Source organism: Homalodisca vitripennis, chromosome 3 (genome assembly GCF_021130785.1).
Source record: "Homalodisca vitripennis isolate AUS2020 chromosome 3, UT_GWSS_2.1, whole genome shotgun sequence".
Classification (NCBI taxonomy): Eukaryota; Metazoa; Arthropoda; class Insecta; order Hemiptera; family Cicadellidae; genus Homalodisca; species Homalodisca vitripennis.
In genome coordinates, this window is record NC_060209.1 from 152,684,914 (window position 1) to 152,705,011 (window position 20,098).

At 33.3% G+C, this 20,098-nt stretch overlaps 1 protein-coding gene across 1 annotated transcript in view; it reads right to left on the reverse strand.

The window, feature by feature from the left end:
- LOC124358408 overlaps positions 1-20,098 on the reverse strand; it is a 68,501-nt gene that overhangs the window by 47,146 nt on the left and 1,257 nt on the right. The window contains exons 2-3 of the mRNA XM_046810708.1: positions 7,382-7,534; positions 6,249-6,386 (exon numbers count right to left, since the gene is read on the reverse strand). Coding sequence (XP_046666664.1) covers positions 6,249-6,386; positions 7,382-7,534 — 291 coding nt within the window. The remainder of the gene's footprint in view (positions 1-6,248; positions 6,387-7,381; positions 7,535-20,098) is intronic.

The window sequence follows — 20,098 nt, forward strand, 5'->3', positions numbered from 1 at the left end:
AGGAGATGTAAAAAATCCAGACAATTATCGTCCCATTACAATTGTACCCATTATAAGTAAAATTATTGAGTCATGTCTTGTAGCTCAACTCTATGAATATTTTGTTAATAATAATTTGCTATACACCTATCAATTTGGGTTTAGACCTAACCATTCAACTAGTGATGCAGTAGAAGCAATAGTAAACTTTGTTCTCAATGGTTTTGAAAATAAACTGGTAGTAGGAGCAAGTATGATTGATTTAAGTAAGGCGTTTGATACGGTTTCACATGGCTTATTCTCAAAAAAGCTAAAATATTATGGAATTTTGGACAAAGAGCTGCAATTGTTGAGTAGTTACCTTACAGATAGAAAACAAATAGTTTGTATACAAGACAAAGATTCTCAATTTTTAAATGTTTCAGCAGGGGTACCACAAGGTTCAGTACTGGGACCCTTTCTTTTTTTAATTTTTGTTAATGATTTTAGTTATAATGTTTCATCTTTTTCTGTTCTATATGCAGATGATACAACCATTACTAACTCTGGTTTGAATATTTTAGATGTGAAAATTCAACTTAAACATTCATTAAAACAAGCAAAACAATGGTTTCTTGCTAATGATCTGTTAATAAATGATACTAAGACTGAACAAATAATATTTACTTTAAAGAACCATTTATCGGATGTAGACTATGACTTGTTCAAACCTGTAAAATTGCTTGGTATTCATTTAGACAGCAAACTCTGTTGGGACGAACATGTTAATCATCTCTGTAAAAAACTGTCCAGAGTTACTTATCTTTTAAGAAAGTTGAAGGATTGCGTGAATCTGGATGTTCTTGTCATGATATACTTTGGCCTTTTTCATGCACATCTGAGCTATGGTATACGTCTTTGGGGTGGTTCTAGTTCAGCAAAAAGAGCCTTTATTTGGCAGAAGAAGGCTCTTAGAATAATAAACGGACTAGCCATGTCGGCTTCATGTAGAAACACTTTTCAACAACTTAATATTATGACTCTTGCATGTATCTACATTAGCTGTAACCTGATTTATGTTAAGAAAAACATTAGTAATTTTAATCAAGCAAATTCAATACATGATTACAATACTAGACAAAAGAAAGATCTTGTTAAACCTAATGTAAGGCTTAATAAGTGTTTAGATAGTTTTAAGTATCAACAAATCTTGTTATACAATAAACTGCCGATGTCCATCAGGTCACTTCCTTGTAATAAATTTAGTTGTACTATTGCTAAGTGGCTTAAGAAGAAAGCATTTTATACTGCAGAAGAGTATATGAACTGTGATATGTTGGACTTGACACCTTAATTTTGTTTATAACTTCTTGACGATGCCTATTGTGACTTGTTTACTTAATGGAAAATAAAGTTCTTGATTCTTTTTGATTCTTGATAAAGATATTTTTACAACATTTAAACATGTAGGTATATCTATTTGGTGATTTTGATTTAATTCAAATTATTTTAACTTCCAAGGTGAAGAACTGTGCTTTATAATATAGTTGTTATAACATAATGCAATGCATTTAAGACCTTTTTGGTTAGAAGTGTTTCACTGTACTGGCTTGTCACAAGATCCATGGCAGGAACAGCCATGATGAATTCCAAAACAGTGTCAGGATCCTCGGAAGTACAACCCAAGTCTCTGGCCAGCAGCAGGGCTTTCTCTCTCGGATTGTCCTGGAAAGCCCACTGACTAAGTGAGCAGCCACTTTGCAGGATGGCTTTGTGAAATAATCCTGCAAACAAAGTATTGTAATTGCTTTCTCAGAAAATGTTTATTATTTAAATATACTGTGAATGTTTACTTAAATTTTGGAGACGCTCAAAAGGTTTGTTATTTTAACTAAAAGACACCTACGAATCATCTTTAAATGAATAAGAAGAAAGCCAAGTTTACTTTCAACAATAATAATATTCTGACAGTTCCTAGTATGTATACTAGAAGTAATTAAATTTCTTTTTCAAACACTTCCTTTCTCTTTTGTGATCTAACAAATACAAATTACTATAAATTTGGAATAAAACAACATAAAAATGAAATGCTACTGAACAAATATGCCTAAAAATTAATATTATACATAAAAATAATTTTATACAATAAATTACTAGATTACACCGAAGGATTATCAAATTTTAAGAAATTTAAATCAAAATTGAAGTCATAAAATACTAGAAAAATGCTGTCATTAAATTTAATAACAGATACACTGAAAATAAAGTATAACACTATTTTGTAATATTATGTACAAAAAATTGTATTAAGCCTATGTAATTGTTATTTGTTATGTCAATGAAAGAAATTAAATTGAATTATTGCACTGTTATATCGAATAGCCTACAAGGAAAGACAGTAACAGTTCTCAGTCTAACTATCTCTACTTCCCCCAGAGATGAGCTAATGTATGTTTGCTAGTTTATACATTATGACTATTTAATTGTTAAGAAAATGTTAAGTATACTCAATTTCCTGGTTGTGAATAGATAATGGATTACCATATTAAATTTCCACTCAAATCATTTGTGAAGGAACTATTTCCAGTAATAAATAACCCTTCTCTAGCCCTCGCATAAGAAACATTTGACTCTTAGTTTGAACCCTTAATGACTTAGTTCAGTGGTCTCCACTAAAATGGTCTAAATTTGTTTTGATTCCACCCCAATGACAATACGTTACTCACCTCTAGAGAGTGGTGACAGCAGGTGGTAGTTGACAGAAGCTGCACCTGCACTCTCTCCAAATATTGTTACATTGTCAGGATCTCCACCGAAACTGGCAATATTATCATGCACCCACTGTAGTGCCAATACTTGATCCTTGAGGCCCAGATTTCCAGGCAATTTCTCATTTTCGAGAGAAAGAAATCCTGAAAATTAATTTATTACTTAAGCTCTACTTCATCTGCTAGAGATGAAAAATCAGGCCTTTTAATGTAGTGTCATATTTCTTTTTTTTATTGACTGACAGTTATGTGTTTGTGCTTTATGTTTTTATTTAATTTTAATCCTATTGGCAAATCTGATAAACACAGACTGAAACTGTGAGAGGACTTTTATTTCAAAACTAAACTTTTAAATATTTAACCCATACTTAGCCTAAAGAGCTAATTTACACTGGCATTTTTCTAATTTTAAATCTTTTTTTTTCAGAAATTAGTCATAAACAACCAAGTTCCTGACATTCATTTTGAATTTTGACAATTAAATGGCTAAGAATAAGAAAATTTATTCTGGAGCCATTTGAGTTAGCACAGTTTTCCAGAAGTGATGATTGGTCTTGACTAATTACTGAGTTTAAATGGACAGTTTTTATTAAGTATTTTTCAAATTGAATAAATAATATGATTATAATTGGATAAAACATAATTTATAATTAACTGAAAGAATAATTTGAAAATAAATAATTTAAAATTAAATAAACAAATAATTTTAAATTGGATAAGTAAATCAAGACATTTTTTTCATATGTAACTTTGGTACAAAGTAAATCTAAGACTAGATTTGAACCAGGTTTATCCAATGTATTAGTCCAGCATTCTGCCTCTGAGCTATTCTGGTGTATAGGTAAGAAGGACTTAAGGTTAATAAGGTACATCTGTCACCACCACTTTCTTTATTTTGCAAAACTCTTCTCTATAGAAAGTCTTAGTTCTAATTTAAGAAATGCCATTTTAATATTCAGCTGTTAACATTTGTCTATAAAAAACATTCTTAGCCATTTTATTATAAAATTCAAAATAAATGTCAGGACCTTGGATGTTAAAATTAGAAAAATGCCAGTGTAAATTAGCTCTTTAGGCTAAGTATGGGTTAAATATTTAAAAGTTTAGTTTTGAATAAAAGTCTTCTCACAGTTTCAGTCTGTGTTTATTAGATTTGTCAATAAGATTTAAATAAAGTAAAAACACAAAACACGTAACTGTCAGTCACTAAATACTAAAAGGGTTCTGGCACCCGAAGGCATTATAATTTTCAAAAAACATTTTAACTTTCAGCAGAAACTAGATATTATTACAGAAATATAAACCACTCATAATGCTTTCATTATTATTATTATAACACTTTTATAGGTGGCTAATATATATTTATTCTTTTACACACTTTTGGAGGTCACACTACTAATGTAGATAGTACTACTTACTGTACAGTATACCACACATAAAGTGTATAATGATAGCATATTGCAGGTGCTAACCTTATGAGAGATTACTTATAGTTCGTTAAAAAAAGAACTCATTCTGGGTAAACAGATTTATTTTTATCACTGATGATATACCAACTAGTACTATCTATTAATTATCATAAATCCTATAATCATCTACCCATAAAAAAACATCCATCGTCTTCAGAAGAATATAAAGATCAAATAAATTGTAACATCTCTCATCAATAATAAAAATAATTGAAAATAAACTGAATAAAACACAGACAAATACTTAGCTAAAATAATTTTGGACTTTTTCACTCAATAGCTGGCTGGATATTGCATCTTCTGCTAAGTAAATCAATCACAATTACAAATTTAATGCTATTTAATGCAATTTAATTTTAAAATATAAAATTACTATGGATATAATTTAAACAAATGGATTATAATGTTATACGTCCAAGCCTAAGAATAAAATGTGTTTTACCTAATGCTCCACACCGATAATTGATGGATACTAGTACAATATCTTCTTCAACTAAGTAATCTGGTCCGTAGAGCTCAGATGAACCAGATCCACCAGCAAATCCTCCACCATGTATCCACACCATCACAGCCTTCTTAGCTCCTCCTTCTGGCTACATGGACAAGTAAATAGGTTCAGCGGTATTAAAATTCAATTTTTAAACTTTTAATACTTACACAATCGTGGACTATGGTACAGTTATATGTAAAAATTGACAACTGTTTTATTTAAAACTTGTAACTACACAGGGGTGTTTCTACACTGATATTCTTCCCATCACAAGGACATATGTATTTTATGGGTTTAAGTGTGAGATTTTTACCTTCATGAAAAAACGTAAATAATTGACCGTCAAAGAATGAGTTACACACTCTTTGTTTTACAGAAAAGACCAGTGATCTTGTGTTCAGACAAAATTGGACTAAAAGAAGAAATCAAAAAAGTACAATTGGACCTTATTGAAAATGAAGAAACCCTTTCAGAAATCATTCCTAGTAGGGAAACGATGAGATGGTAAAGACAATAGTTGACACAATAGTGTCATCGAAGGTGGCCTGGAACGCAACCAGTACATTTGCAACAATAGTGCTCCAAGACCTGCATTCCACAGAGAGAAAGAGAGCAAGAAATAATAAGAGACAGCAAAGAAATTTGGTTAAAGTAGCTCTGTAGCTAGGTGAAACTAATTTTGAGCTGATCAATGCCAATAAACAAACCTTTTGGCTTAGTCACATTTCACCAAGTGAACTTATTGTTCCTGAAGAATTTTGTTTGAATTTACTAACTTGAGTTAAAAATAATTTATTAGCTCTTTTTTCTTAATTAACAATTACAGACAAAGTTTTCAAGTAACATATTTTCAAACTAAATCATTAAAATGAACCCTTTGATTTTTTTTTAACCATCTCCAAAAGACAACACTGTTTCACAGATCCATATAACTAGAAAACACATAAGCTCGAAATACATCTCTGAAGTAAACAGTCCCATATCCCTTTAGTAAGTGACTTGTTATGATTCTGTTATTTTTCTTTATTGCATTTTTCAATTTCACTTATTGTTGATGTTTAGAGAATAAATTGACTTTATTCTTCAATCAGTCTGAAAGTTTCTTATGAGCATATGTTTCTCTAAGTATTTCCGATAAATATCATCAGTGTTTTAACAAGATATTTGGGATTGTCATTTGATGTCTTGACATACCGATTAAGCGTACCAATCAACAAATAAAAGTGGCTATGCTATAAGGCATTTGAAGCTTGTATTTTATTATATATCATCAGTTTCCAAGGTTTTATCACATGGCGTACAAAATTAAGTTCATTTATTACTGCTGCTTTGCCTGTCTTAGCATGTTTGAAACTGCTCCATAAACTATTTGAATAGTTATCACCGGTATATTCAACGTATCAGCAAAAATGTCCCTAATTGTAATTGCAAGCACTTATATTTAGTTTTTAGGAAAAGGATAAAGGTAACATACTATATATATAAACATACAAGAAGTAAAACTGTATTTAAAACTGCTATGTTAGCCAATTTGAATTATGGGTCTTCAACAATCGTTCGTACCTGGGTGGTGTAGACATTGAGGTATAGACAGTCCTCATCACCGACTGGGTGGTTAAACAGCATGTGATGTTGAATGGAGTCATTTCCCTCCTTTAAAGCATCTCGTACTCCTTCCCACTTTCCAAACGGTTCAGGAGGCTATATAAAATAAAAATATAATTTACATTGAGAAGAATTTACATCGAGCACTAGTGAAGACATTGAGATATTAGAAGAGGGCTGCAAGCAGGAAGTGGTTCCCATAACTACTAAACCAAACCTAGATGGATGAGCAGGCCCGTACTCAGACCGGTTTTTTCAGACAATATTTCCGGGCCCTGGGAATATCTTTTCAAGGAACCGCCAAAACTTAGTATGGTCCTTTGGGTGAGTAAAGTACAGGTGCCGAGAACCATATTGATATATTGTTGCTGAGAGAGTACAATGATTAATGATTGACTAATTACATGGAACAAATATTAAATAATGTTTCAGAAAACAGATTGAGTAATTAAATATAACTTACTGATTTTAAATACAGCCATTCCCTTATTATATATTGCACCACAATGGTGTTTTCAGAGCTCACAAACTTAACAGGGTTTTTATTGCAAGTTGTAAAACCAATTCATGCCTCTCTCTCAATGATGTCCTGATGGCAGGACTCAAATTACAGAACATATCAGTGAGATTTGTATATTAAGAGAACTTTATTTAGTAACTAAACAATTAACGCTTATTCTTCGCAAGATGAGCAATCCACGCCTGGCACTTATTTCCGGTATTCCGTGTGTATGAGCACCTCTAGTTAGAATGAATTTTAAATATTCAGGACCATAGTTGCGTTTGCCTTGACGCCTCTATCAAGAAAATAAATAAATATTTGTAATAAATAAATATAAATATAAAAAATTGTTGATCTGAAATGTTTTCTTCAGTAAAAAAATATATCATTCTGGGCCTTGTAATCTACCCAACTTTTGCCTGAGTCATATTATTGAATAGATCTACTTTGGTGCTAAATCTCTCAATGGCATCCCTGAACTGAACTATGATCTTTATCATGTCTTAGTCTTTATCATGTCTTTCAAATAACCAACAATTAATACATAATTATTTATACAATTTTATATTAGGCAATTTTCAGTACTCACTTTGAATCTTAATTTTTTTATGGGAGGTTTCCCATAAGGAATGCCTTGAAAAGAATAATAAGTTTTGTTATGAAGCCCAGTTGACTTTTTAACAAGGCCTCTCAACTTGCCTTGTTTAGTCGAAATTTCAATATACTCTTGATTCATTGCTAACTGAAACACAAATTCACAAACAAGTTACTTTGTTCATTTATTAATTAAAAAAATATAACTTAGGTTAAATTGTAATGAACTAACATAGAAGAAAGAGTTAAGAAGTTGATTGCTGCACCATCCTTTTTATAAAATTATGACTTCTTCAATTGGAAGTTTTTATGAAATCTTGACATGATACCTCAGTTATACCACTGTGTTGAAAAATTGTAATTCTCAAGTAATGTTTATTGCCTATTGTCTATATAGTACTTTCAAACTAAGAAAAACTTGATTTTTATAAATAATTAATTTTTAAATAACTTCTCATGTAATTTAAACAATTATTAATTCTTTTAAAATCTTACACAAAATTTGTGTGGTAATTTCATTTCAAATTCATATATAAATGTAACCCCCAGTATTTCAGATACTGTATTCAACAATCTCTATGTTACTACATTCTACGAAATGAAAGTTCCCAACAAAACTTCAAACACTGTATAAAGAGAAAAAATAAGACTTCCAATCTTGATAAATCTATTAAGAGTTAATTTTTAATCAGTCAATTCAATACCTTAGTCTAATCATTCAGATAATTTCTAATATTATACTACAAGGCCTCTATTGTAGCAGAACAGATAAGGGCGGTTTCCTCAGCATATGCACATATTATTGATTCATCTACACTTTTTATACATTAAAAACATAGTACTCCCCCTTGAGCTCTGCCATGACTTCAATTCAATTCGGTACTAAAAGTACTATTAATTTTGACACCTTCGATTCATAACTTGACAGAGCTATTCCACCTCGATGCTACACCACCAAAACCACATTCTTTCAATCCTTTTAATCTTTTTATCAGTTAATTTATATCCAAAACATTGAATAGGTACCTTATGGAAATTTAAATAATCAGACAGAATACTTATGCTTATCAACACATTTATGTGCCTTGATTTAAAATCATGTCTCAATTAAATGATTTGAGAAGCATTTGAATTTTGAATATTTTATATTCCATTCTTAAAAATTGGTTTCTACAATATTTTGTCAAATTTATTTGTAACAATGGAAGCGCAAGAAATACTCGCACTAGATCGTCTGTGTTGCAGATTCCATGTCATACAACATCAATATTAAATCCTTCAATGTTACCGCATGCAGAGCTTAGAATTCCCTTTCAGATAGCATTAAAGAACTGGAAAGCCGGTCACGGTTAAATTCAGATTTGGAAAGACTTTTAGATCGAAAGATTGCGGCTGCCGAGACAGATGGCGTGGACCTGGGTGGAGGCAGGCGGAATGAATGACTGAGTGAATAGGTTTAAAAATATCTTTTGTCATGTAATGTACGTCATCATTATGCAAAGTAATATTAGTTTTAGTTGTTATTTTAATCTTGTAATGATATTAAAACAGATTAAATGGTTGTTGATTAATTTTACTGAGACGTTTTAGTTGGTTTTAGGTTAAATTTAAGAAAGGGTCATGTGGCCCTAATTTTACCCTCTCTTCTCATGTACAAATTATGATTGATTAGTTGATATATTTAAGTCGCCTACAATTGTTGTTGGTTAACCTGGGTTCTACAATAAATATTCAAAATCTTGTTTTAACTCACTGTAACTAAATGTACAGTTGGTATGAATAACAAACCTTTACACCATATGTGCTTAATTATTATCTGTCATATGAAATATGACGTTAATAACTTCAGTGGTAGGAAGTAAGATAAGGCTGGTGCGTTTTTTTGTACCCTGAAGAGCATTAACCTGATAAGATAACCACTCCACCGGGCTTCAGAAACATGTTGGAACCTGGTATTTGAAAATACTCTTCTTCACCAACCTTGAGCCATTCCTCCGTCAGTACAATAATTAGCATTTATTGATAAACCATTTAAACGTAACTTAATATCAATATTCATCATTGTTTTTCTGTAGATTTTTAATATTAAGAGAACAGTTCCATGCAGATAGACACTATGAAAGTTGTAAACGTTATGGTGGTTCAATAAGAAAGAATAATAAAATTATGAAACAAGACTCATGCCTAACTGTAAGTTATTAAGGCTCTCAATGTTTTGACCTATCATTTTGTTCAAGCCCTAAATAGATGTAACCCTAACCTACAATTATAGAAAAAGATACAACTAATAACTGGTGAGTCCCTCACACGGGGAGCTTGCAGATTTCATACAGCCCCTTAAAGCATTTCCTCCTGAAAAAACCTTCATGTCCTCAACAGATTTCCGGACAAAGATTTCAAAGATCTTTAACTCAGAGGGCTATACGTTTTTAAATGGGCTGGATTTTTTTAGTTTGGAGGAGCAAGTTCGTATGTACTTGGCGAACTTGGTACAAAGTCAATAGAAGAAATAGAAATTCCTTTGCCATTATTGGAAGGAGTACAGAGTTAGGAACTCCATTGATTTGAATATTTCGATTGCAGTTATACTGTTGTAGGTTTTCTAGTTTAGCTTGATGTCCCTCAAATCGTTTTTCAGTTTAGAATGTTCTATCTTTTAAATCTTATTGTACTGTTCAATATGTTTCAATCCCCACAAAAAAGTTCATCTCAAAATTACCTTGGAGGAGTCAGAAAACCCTGCGAAATGACATTACATGTGGCGCGTGATATCCTCAGCTCACGTACAGGACGGTAAGATTTAGGGGGCGGAATATTTTTAAATTTTATATTTATAATAAAATATTTTCAAAGCATTAAAATAACTATGTAAGTTATGATATATTACTCATGATTCATGGTATTGCAAGCTTAGGTATCTCTGATATCGAAACGATGTAAATGTTTCGTATTGGGCTTCTCAACGACTTCCTTTGGATCTCTTCAGACGATTATGACTCCTGGAATCTGAAAAGTCTGTGACGCGTCAGATACCAGAAGCTGCAATAAAAGGAAGGTTAACTGGAGCTAAACTCAAAATTCAATTGAGTCAACCCTTCCTACCATAGCTACGCTATGTGTATTGCAAGTTTGTCTGAATGAGGGCGGCGAGCACCGTAACGTACCGTACTTAAGTGTGTGTAGATCTACAGATATTGTTTTAGAGTGAATCCGCCGCCGCGCCGCGCCGCCTGCCGCTCTTCTAATTTGGGATCGAAAAGTAGCGTGTACTTAACCGAGTTTGAACATTCTACCAGTTTGAACCACGAACAAACTAGCAAAGCTGCAATCAACAGGAGTTACATTATGTAGCTTGTTTACTTATACGTTGATACATATAAACCAAATAATGTACACACAATAATTTCTACTTTTTATTCCGATTATAAGGAAAAAGATACCAGGTTTTGGCGCATTTCAACCGAAATTCGACTCTTGAAAATGCTGTCTCAGACATATATGATAATTTACAGCGGCCGGCGCGGCGCCTGTTCGCTGAAACGCACGAACTGACAGACAGTCCAGGGCGGTGTTGCAATGATAGTGGTGCAAGAAGAAGCCGTAATAACAGTTGTTTTACCACATATAACCATTTCTAATGAAGCCTTTGGACCAGCAATGGCAGGTTTAAAAATTAATTGCTTACTAAGAAGCCGTTCTTCAAATATTTACAATACTTATATTGGATATGTTTGAGCGGCAGTGCTTTGCATTCAATAAAACATAATAAACATTCTAACTTTGGATGAAGTGATTGAAACCATACTTATGTAAACTAAAGTTACTTTTTTTAATTCAGACAGATTTTTTATACGGACAAATTTTACTTCATTGTAATTATTGTTACTGTTGTCTATACTCTTATGAATATAAATAGGACTAGTCAGAAGAATCCGGGCTTTTTTAATGTCCAATTATGAAACATTTAGAAGTAACAGGTTTTATTGAAGGAACGCCATTTTAATTGATTGAAAATGACAGAGTAAAATATGTTTAAGTTATAGTTTGGTCCCCTATGTGTCAGGTGTAAACTAATGTATGTATAGTAATACGGTGCTGACTGGTGGATGATGGGCGTGGGTAGGAATGGTTTAGGGACGGTGAACGATTGATGGCAAAGAGGTGCACATATACTAAATACGGACATGGGTATGGGGTTACAAGTAATTCTTTTACCAACTCCACTGAATTAAAAGCGTACAAATGTGTGAGCACGGAAGAGGTAATTAAAAGTATGTGTTTGCTTTAAAACACAGTCCCCCGAAAATCCCCTTTCGAGGATACCGCGACCCCTCATTTGTAATAGTGTGATTTTGACCAAATATTTATAAAGCGTGATTTTTATTGCTTTGATCGAGTTTCTAGAAATACCCCAACAATGTTTCATTCCCCAACTTGCCCATTGAAGCGTCAGAAAACCGTGCCAAACAATACATAATGAAACTATCTATTAATTCTTAATACAGGTGATATTTCTGGTGTATGACTTTTTTAAGCAAAGTAGGAAGAGATGCAGAGCATAGAATGTATATTATAAATGTTGCTATTGGTTATCATTATAGTATAACTTTTAATTCTAATATCAATTTAATATTTGTGTAATTGTATATACCTGAATATCAAAATGTACCTGGTAACATGGGTTTTTCAGTAAATCTGATTTATTTTAAATACGTAAAGTATTTGATACATATAAAGTATAAATTATTTTAAATCCAATAGTAGTAATACTAGACTAGCCTTATTTGAACATTCTACCAGTGCCTTCTTGATGGTGACTTAAATACAACAGTTTTTATTTTAGCACGTATGCTTTTGTATTCAATATTTCAAACTAAGAACAGTATAACTTTGTTAACATAAATGTATTGTTTGTAAACTCACTTTATAACGAACGACTTTCCTGATGCTCTATTAGTGTAGGAGTGTTCTACATGATCGTTTATATCTAGTCTCAGAGATAACTCTGCTGCTATCAGTAAAGCCTAGATTACTGTAGAGTGAGCTCGGCCTTTGACTGTGTGATATCCACCATCACGAATACGATGGTGTCTCTCTGCTCGCCGAAACTGATCGATCTCCCAATCGTCCACATTAGCCGAGTTGACCGTCGTGTTCTTTCCTCATTCTCCTACTCGACTAATGTAAACCAGGCTTTAGCATGTTTACAATTTAATCGAGTAAGATTGGCCGAGTTACTTGCCATGGTTTAGAAGACTGCGTCTACGCTCAGTTTATAGAGCGAACGTTATTTTGATATGTAACAAACAGTGCAGATTATTCTGAAAAACTAACGTTGCCTTCAAGAAACGTAGCCAGCGATGGGATCCAAGGGGTCCGGACTCTCCCCCCCCCCAATGTTCAATTTTTTAAATTAGGTACTTTTCTGGTAAACGATTATTATTATTTAAATAATTCAGTATTAGTGACATGTACTGCTGAAAGATTTTTCTCGACAAAGAAACGGGCCAAGAACTTTTTAAGGAACAAAATGGGGCCTTACTCTCTGTCCCCTACGGGAAAATGTCAGTAGTCTGGACCCCTCAGATTTTTTTTCTGGCTACGTTCTTGGTTGCCTTTACTAATTGTTTGGAAATGGCGTATGATTTTTTGGTAGAAGAGGATAGGAGTAAATGAAATTTAGAAGGCATAAACGCGTCAGCACACGTTAAGGTGATAACCCGCGTTTATTTTGAGATTGACATTGAATTTCCCGACTCTCACTTGATTTCAAATGAATTCTACGATTTATTTTCGACACCTATTTCTTGTTTTATTCAGAAATGTATCTGTTCCTGATTCCCGTTGATTAATGTTTTGAATTAGCAAAATAAAGGAAAAACTCTTTGAGTCTTATTAAACTTTTCATTATGTTCGGCAACACCAAATTTGCCCCGTGGTTCTGGCTACGATCAAAAACATCCCTTAAGGTGGGTAATTTCTTCAGGTTTAACCAAAAATTAAAAATTGTAATTTCAAATTTAAACATTTAATGAGTCTTTTTCCCCGTATTTGGACGATAATAATTTTCTTTACATTTAGATGATAAATAACAGTAAAAACGGTCAGATTCCGTTATATGCTCCCAAAGCTTAAACTATTTTCAATTAACTTAGAACGTTATAAAACGATGTAGTTGAGTAACAGAACTAACATTCCATCAATCAACAAGCATTTCTAGGTATTGCGGTCGGTATTGTTGTCGCTGTTATCATATCTTTCTCGAGAATCCCGATTACAGCAGGCCGCGCGGCATCACATGATTATTAAATTTAAGTTTTTACACGGTTCATAATTGCCTTTCCATTACAATTCAATTTATATTTCTGATCAGCCCCTCTAGAATTTGATATTTTACTGATAGGTACTATCTCGAGGGATGTTTTTCTTTCGTTGACATCAGCTCGGGCTGACGAAGCCCGCGCTATGGCCGGAGGCACTCGCAATTTTGGGTGGCGCCTGTTATATGCCCCCAACGCTAATTTTTCATTTACGAATGATTATAATGAATTACAATTGGTTACTAGCTAAGAAAAAAGCTAGTATAGGAAGAAAAACTCAATAATCAATGAGTAATTTTATTCCCACACTAAAATGAACACAAACAATTGTACTGAAAGTTCTTACTGAGGTGGCCAAAAAGCCGCAATGTCTTGAAGTATAGCTTCAAATGGGTTGGTGCCATCAGTGAGTCGCTTGCGCCACATAAATTCACAAAGGTAGCTGTCCAGCAATTTCGAATGAGTGCCATACTGACGCCGAAAGCTTGATTTAGCCACGCCCCACATTCTTTTAACAGTGTTTGTGTGAGCACCAGTTTCAGGATCAATAAAGTTTTCACTGTGGTTGACAGTGTTGTGATCGTAGTTCCTGTTAGCATTCCTTATTCCATTGTAGGATCGCCACTTATCGGATATGATACGTGTTCCTGGAGCAATACTTTCAACAATGATGGACATAAGCGAAGCAGCAGATCTGTCTTCAACAGCAAACAAAAAACAATCTTTTGTCTCGCGACAAATGCCACCAAAAACCCACTGTTGTTTTGGCACCCTACCTACTTTATACTTACGCTTGGCGAACACAGATTCATCAATCTCCACTGTTAGTCCAGGACCTCCTATTACAAGTGGATTGGCTAGTAATTTAGCTGCACACACCTCTCGTAAGTAGTTATTCCAATCGACTATAGTGTTGTGATTAATTTTCAGTTCCCGCTCACAGAAATCAACACTCGTGAGTTTATGGCTCCAACAATAAATGAACAATAACACTTTGTCGAAGCCCAAACGCGAATTTTCCAGCCAAGTGTTGGATCTTAATTGAACATCTTGACGGCACGTGTTTTTTCCTGCAACGCCAACGTTCCCGACCATCCGTAACGCTTAACTTCATTTCATGACTATTTTCACAAAGTTTTTCTCTTGGCAAAATATCTATATTCTGAAAAATTGACACGCACCTTTCTTTTGACTTCGTCAGATCATAAACTTCGAAAATATTTGAAGGTAAATCCATCTTGAATAATGTTGACGCTAAACGAAGGTACACTATTTAACTGTACAGATAACAGAGTTGAAATGAAGCGTTGCGATGCCGCGCGGCCTGCCGTAATCGGGATTCCCGAGAAGGATAAGATAACAGCGAAAACAATACCGACCGGAATACCTGGAAATATATACCAGGAAAAATAATACCTTGTTGATTGATGCAATGTTAGTTATGATACTCAACTACATCGTTTTATAAGGTTTAAGGTTTATTAAAAAAAGTTTAAGCGTTGGGGGCATATAACGGAATCTGACCGTAAAAACGTCTCTACTGAATAAATGTTGTTTTTTTTATTGTTCGTGAAATATTTTGTCTCTACCTTTTTACACAGAATCCTTCCATGCCCAGATCTCTTACGAGTTTGTCAATTGCAGTTTTTCGTAAATATTGTTCGTTTATATATTTTGGGCTTGTGAGTTCCACAAACATTTCTCATCATGGTATACGGCAAATCTGCACATTTAACTGTTGTAACATCCGTCACTTCTTGTTCAGTTAAAATATTACAATACAATTTGACCGAACTAATTACAACACGGCGCTAGACTCAATTAATAGAACAGATAAGATTTGCTTAGTGACACAGGAGATTGTTGGTAGAGTAACAAAGTGTAGTGGGCAGGATCCAGGTTAGAAAAGTGGTCAAGTGGCTGTCTTTCCGTCGGGAGTACTCGATTCGCCCAGACACAAGATGGTGTGACGTTCGGATCATCTGACCGATCTCGCCTCAGTCGGCCTTGTTCACTGGCGCGGCACTTCAATTTACCCTGTCAGTGCAGACCCTTTCAGTTAACTCGTAAATGAAAATATCTTTTTCACGATACTACCAGGAAATTAGCTGTTATATCTCCCACTAGCGAGGATGTAGTACTCTCACAATTAATTGTAAAAACATTGCGTTGCTTGTTCTTGACATTTTTGAAATGAATTCAATTTCTTGTTAGTTACAATGTATGTGATTTTTCCTATGAAATGTTGTATAAAATCAATAAACAATAATTACAGTACTATTTTACTATACTATTTTAGTATACTATTTTTTAATAGGTTGGTTTTTAGGGAAACAGTTATAAATACCGTATTTGAAGTCACAAGTTCTAAGCAGCCAAAAGATTTCAGCAGCCTAGCCCTTGGGTTAGGGTTATCTTTGTTATTAAACACCGCTTTCAGGACTCAATTATTTACTCTAGTTTAATTTGCAAAGATTTCGATGTTTACATATTTCTTGCAAGATACAACGCTAAGGCTTTTTAACGACAAAAGTATTCCCTCTTTTTTAAACGTTAGACAAAACACGATGTTAGTTGTTTCGATTGAGTCGCTCAGGACCTAAGGTCCTTTATCCACTATAAACAAATTAGAATATTTAAATTGTTTAACATAATAGTTGTTTAAAATATTTTAAAATTTAACCATACAAATATAAAGAATAAATGTATTAACCCCCTCCCCCCCCCCAAAATCCCTTAATAATAATAATAATAATAATAATACGCATTTTGATTATAAAAATCCATTGGAGAAAGGACAGTTTGTAACTGGAGCATAAATAACAGAAGTTTAGAATGTGGAACCCATATTTGTATTTGTACTTATAAGAGACGTTTTGTTTTTTTAATAAACAAAATAATTAAGCCAGCAAAATAAAAAGTTAAGGAAAACCTAGTAAGCCACTAAACACACGCACATAAAAATGTGTTAATAATTTTTCTTCGTTAAAATAAAAAAACCTACACAAATACGGACGTGTAAACAACTTATGTTGACAGCAACGGTCTAGTAAATTAGTTGGTGGGTTATTAAGTGACTCGTAGCCAACTTTGGAGCAGTTTTATTCGTATAAACCAACAATACAGCAAAAATGTTGTGGATAAAAGACATTTTAGAATTTGAGTGGACATGAGTCTCTGCAGGCAAGTTAGTATAAAGGACATTTTGATTCTTATGACCATGTGATTCGTAGTAAAAGGGACTATGGAAGTGAAGATAATTTATAATAATAAATCTTTATTGCATTCACAATTTTAGAAAAATGGAATAAAATTATCAATAAGCATGTATTAAAATACAATTGAACTGTATAAATCAATTTAAACACACGCCATTCCTCTTATTAAACAGTTTTCAGCTCTGTCGATTACAATTTAGAACAGAACTAAAGTACTGAACCAATTAATTTCACATTTTATTCCAACGGCTCATTATAAACTCTTAAACAGAGTAAAGCACCCTCAACACCAATAGGTTTCTCAATCGAGCTTTGAATTGTTTTGGATCATTTAAACGTTTTATCTTTATCAACAAATAAGCTCCCTTTATCAAGGGAGCTTATTTATCAACTTAACGCCAACCTTGGATGGTAAACGTTCGAACGTGGCAGCTCTGTGCTGTTTAATACGGAAGTTGTCCCGACCCCTAGCCCCAAATAGGGGATTAAATTTAACAAATTTAAATGTTAACACATGTAAAGGAAGTTTAGAAGCGTAAAAACTGTGATGTGTGACAGTAAAAATTGTTTCAGGAATCCCTTTAGAGTTAAACATTTTAAAATTGATTCTATGGGAGAATGAGACACGGACTACAGAGAGGACAACCAGTTGCGCATAGCCCGCTCCATTTATTAAACAATTACTTCTCATTACGCGGACAAGAGCGGCCCGACCACTTGGCGAGAACGTGCCAATGAGGCGGTCGGTGGATCAAACGCTTCCACAGGCGTCAGATAGACGTGGGAATCGTCGGCGCCCTCCTGCGTGTTGCAACATGTCTAGTTTGTGTTATGTTATGCTACGTTTGTTTAGCATAACGTGAGTATTAACATTCTGTTACTAAACAATTCGATAATGTAGGATTTGACCACCGAGGCCTTTCTGCACGACGTTTGCTTAAAACATCTACTATAGTTATCCTTCCGACTTCAGCCTTTTCTCTGCAAAATGTCTCCCTACAATCCCTGTTATTTACAGAAATGTATCTATACCCTAGCACTATTTAGCACATTTTTCAAACCTTTGTAAAACATTATTTTTTAACCAAATTTTAAGTTTAAATGTCCGTTTACTCAGCATGAAGTATACTAAAGTATACGATAATAACTGAGTAAAATATTTATTCAGAAAAATGTACAGTTAAAAATAAGCAATTTCACCCATTAAAAAAAAAAAATTATCTCGGTATATAAATAAAATATGGGAATTTTACAAATCTATACGTTTTTCAAGATTTGAACGTTTATCCTGGATTACTATTAAAAGTAAAACTAAATATTGCAAAAATTACATAAAAACTCTGATGTAGAAGAGAAAAGGGAAAAAGTAACGCTAGAAATAACTAAGTAATAAAGTTGAACAGCGCAATGTCACTGACCAATTAACTGCATAGTTAGTTACCATTTAGAGCTGATCTACATATAAAAGTAGATCAAGTTGCAATGTCATTAATACTACATTCCATACTATTTGTAAAATAATGTAATTCACAACTTTATTAAAAAGTCGATTTAGTATATCACTAATTTAATTTTTTTTAATTTAGCAAAAATAGCAAAGTTCTGGCCCTTTTATTTGTTGAGAACGATCATTCAGCAATACAAGCCAGTAATACTGAATTATTTAAATAATAATAATCGTTTACTACAAAAATGATTACAAATTGTTTTAATTTGGGGAGAACGGATCCCTTGGACCCCTTCGCTGGCTATGTCCTTGTATTGGAACTAACTAAAACAGAAAACAATTATCAAAATAGCTTAAACCGAGCCAAAACTGCTTGGTGTAGTCCAGGCCAACGAGGTCAATCCGCCGCCGATTGTTGGTTTCGTCTATTCTTTCGCCGGTGTTATATCTGCTCTTGTAGGTCAACCCTAAAATTGTCCAAGGCATGTAATGTTGCTTAATGTGAAATTAATATCGTTCAGTTACCGCTTTAAACCCTTTTCGCTTTGATCACTTCCTGGTCAAAAACTTAAGGGGTGTCAGGTGAAAAAAATTAAAAAAATATCATTTTCCAGATTATTTTTTTAATATTCCCGAATTATTACTGTATATTTTACTGAAAACTTAATTCATTTATGACCATTACTTTTTTAGTTATAAATTTTTGAAGTTGCGCTTGCTCAACAAGTTTCGCATGTTCACTCAACTCACCTTGGTGTAAGTACTAAAAAGCCATTTCTACTAATGAACCTTATGACCATAATAGTCATACCCACTTTCCTCAAGCTGTCATGAATGAAATGAAATCAATATTCAGAGATCTGGCTCATCCTGACTTACTCAGAAGGTGCTTGCATGGCGGTACTCAAAATGCTAGCTAATCGCTCAATAGTGTCATCTGGTCCCGTCTTCCGAAGTCTACTTTCATAATGAGGGATAAACTAGAATTTGGTGTTTATGAAGCTATAGCTAGCTACAATGAAGGCAGTATTGTGAAATGTAAGATTTTAGAAAACTGGGCATCCAACCTGGTAATCGATGCATCCAGCGACTAGAATCTGCCAATCGGCTACGAATTAAAAAAGCTGACAAAGCCATTGATTTGATAGAAAAAAGTGCAGACAGAAGAAGACATTAGCTAAGCAAAAACTGGAAGACAAATATGAAGAAGAGGAGGACCCTGAGAACCCCTCTTATGGATCAGGAATGTACTAAGGTGAACTATTGTTTATAATTATAACTAGCATATTTTAAATTTGCGTTTTCCAGAAATTAACATTTTTAAGCTTTAATGTACTTTTTCTCAGAAACCACATGAGATATCTGTATGATTTATTTTTATTTTGTTAAGCTCATTGTCCTCTTTAATTTTAAAAAGTCAATTAAAAAAATCATAAAAATACTAATATTAACTTAAACAGCAAACCATCCATGTAAATTATAGAGAAAGGAGTAGGCTTTCATTTTAAACAAAAATTAGAATTATGGTATTTGTACTTATTTCTAAAAGGTACATCAAAGACGGTCAATTTAACATTGTAAGGATAGGGACACCCGACTCCCCTTAACATTTTGTTAGCCGACTAACTTTTTCTTGTCATATTTCAAAATCCATAAAAAAAAATAAAACTTTGTACATCTATTTGCAATATAAAGAGATTACTATTAAAACGTTGAATGCTACTGTT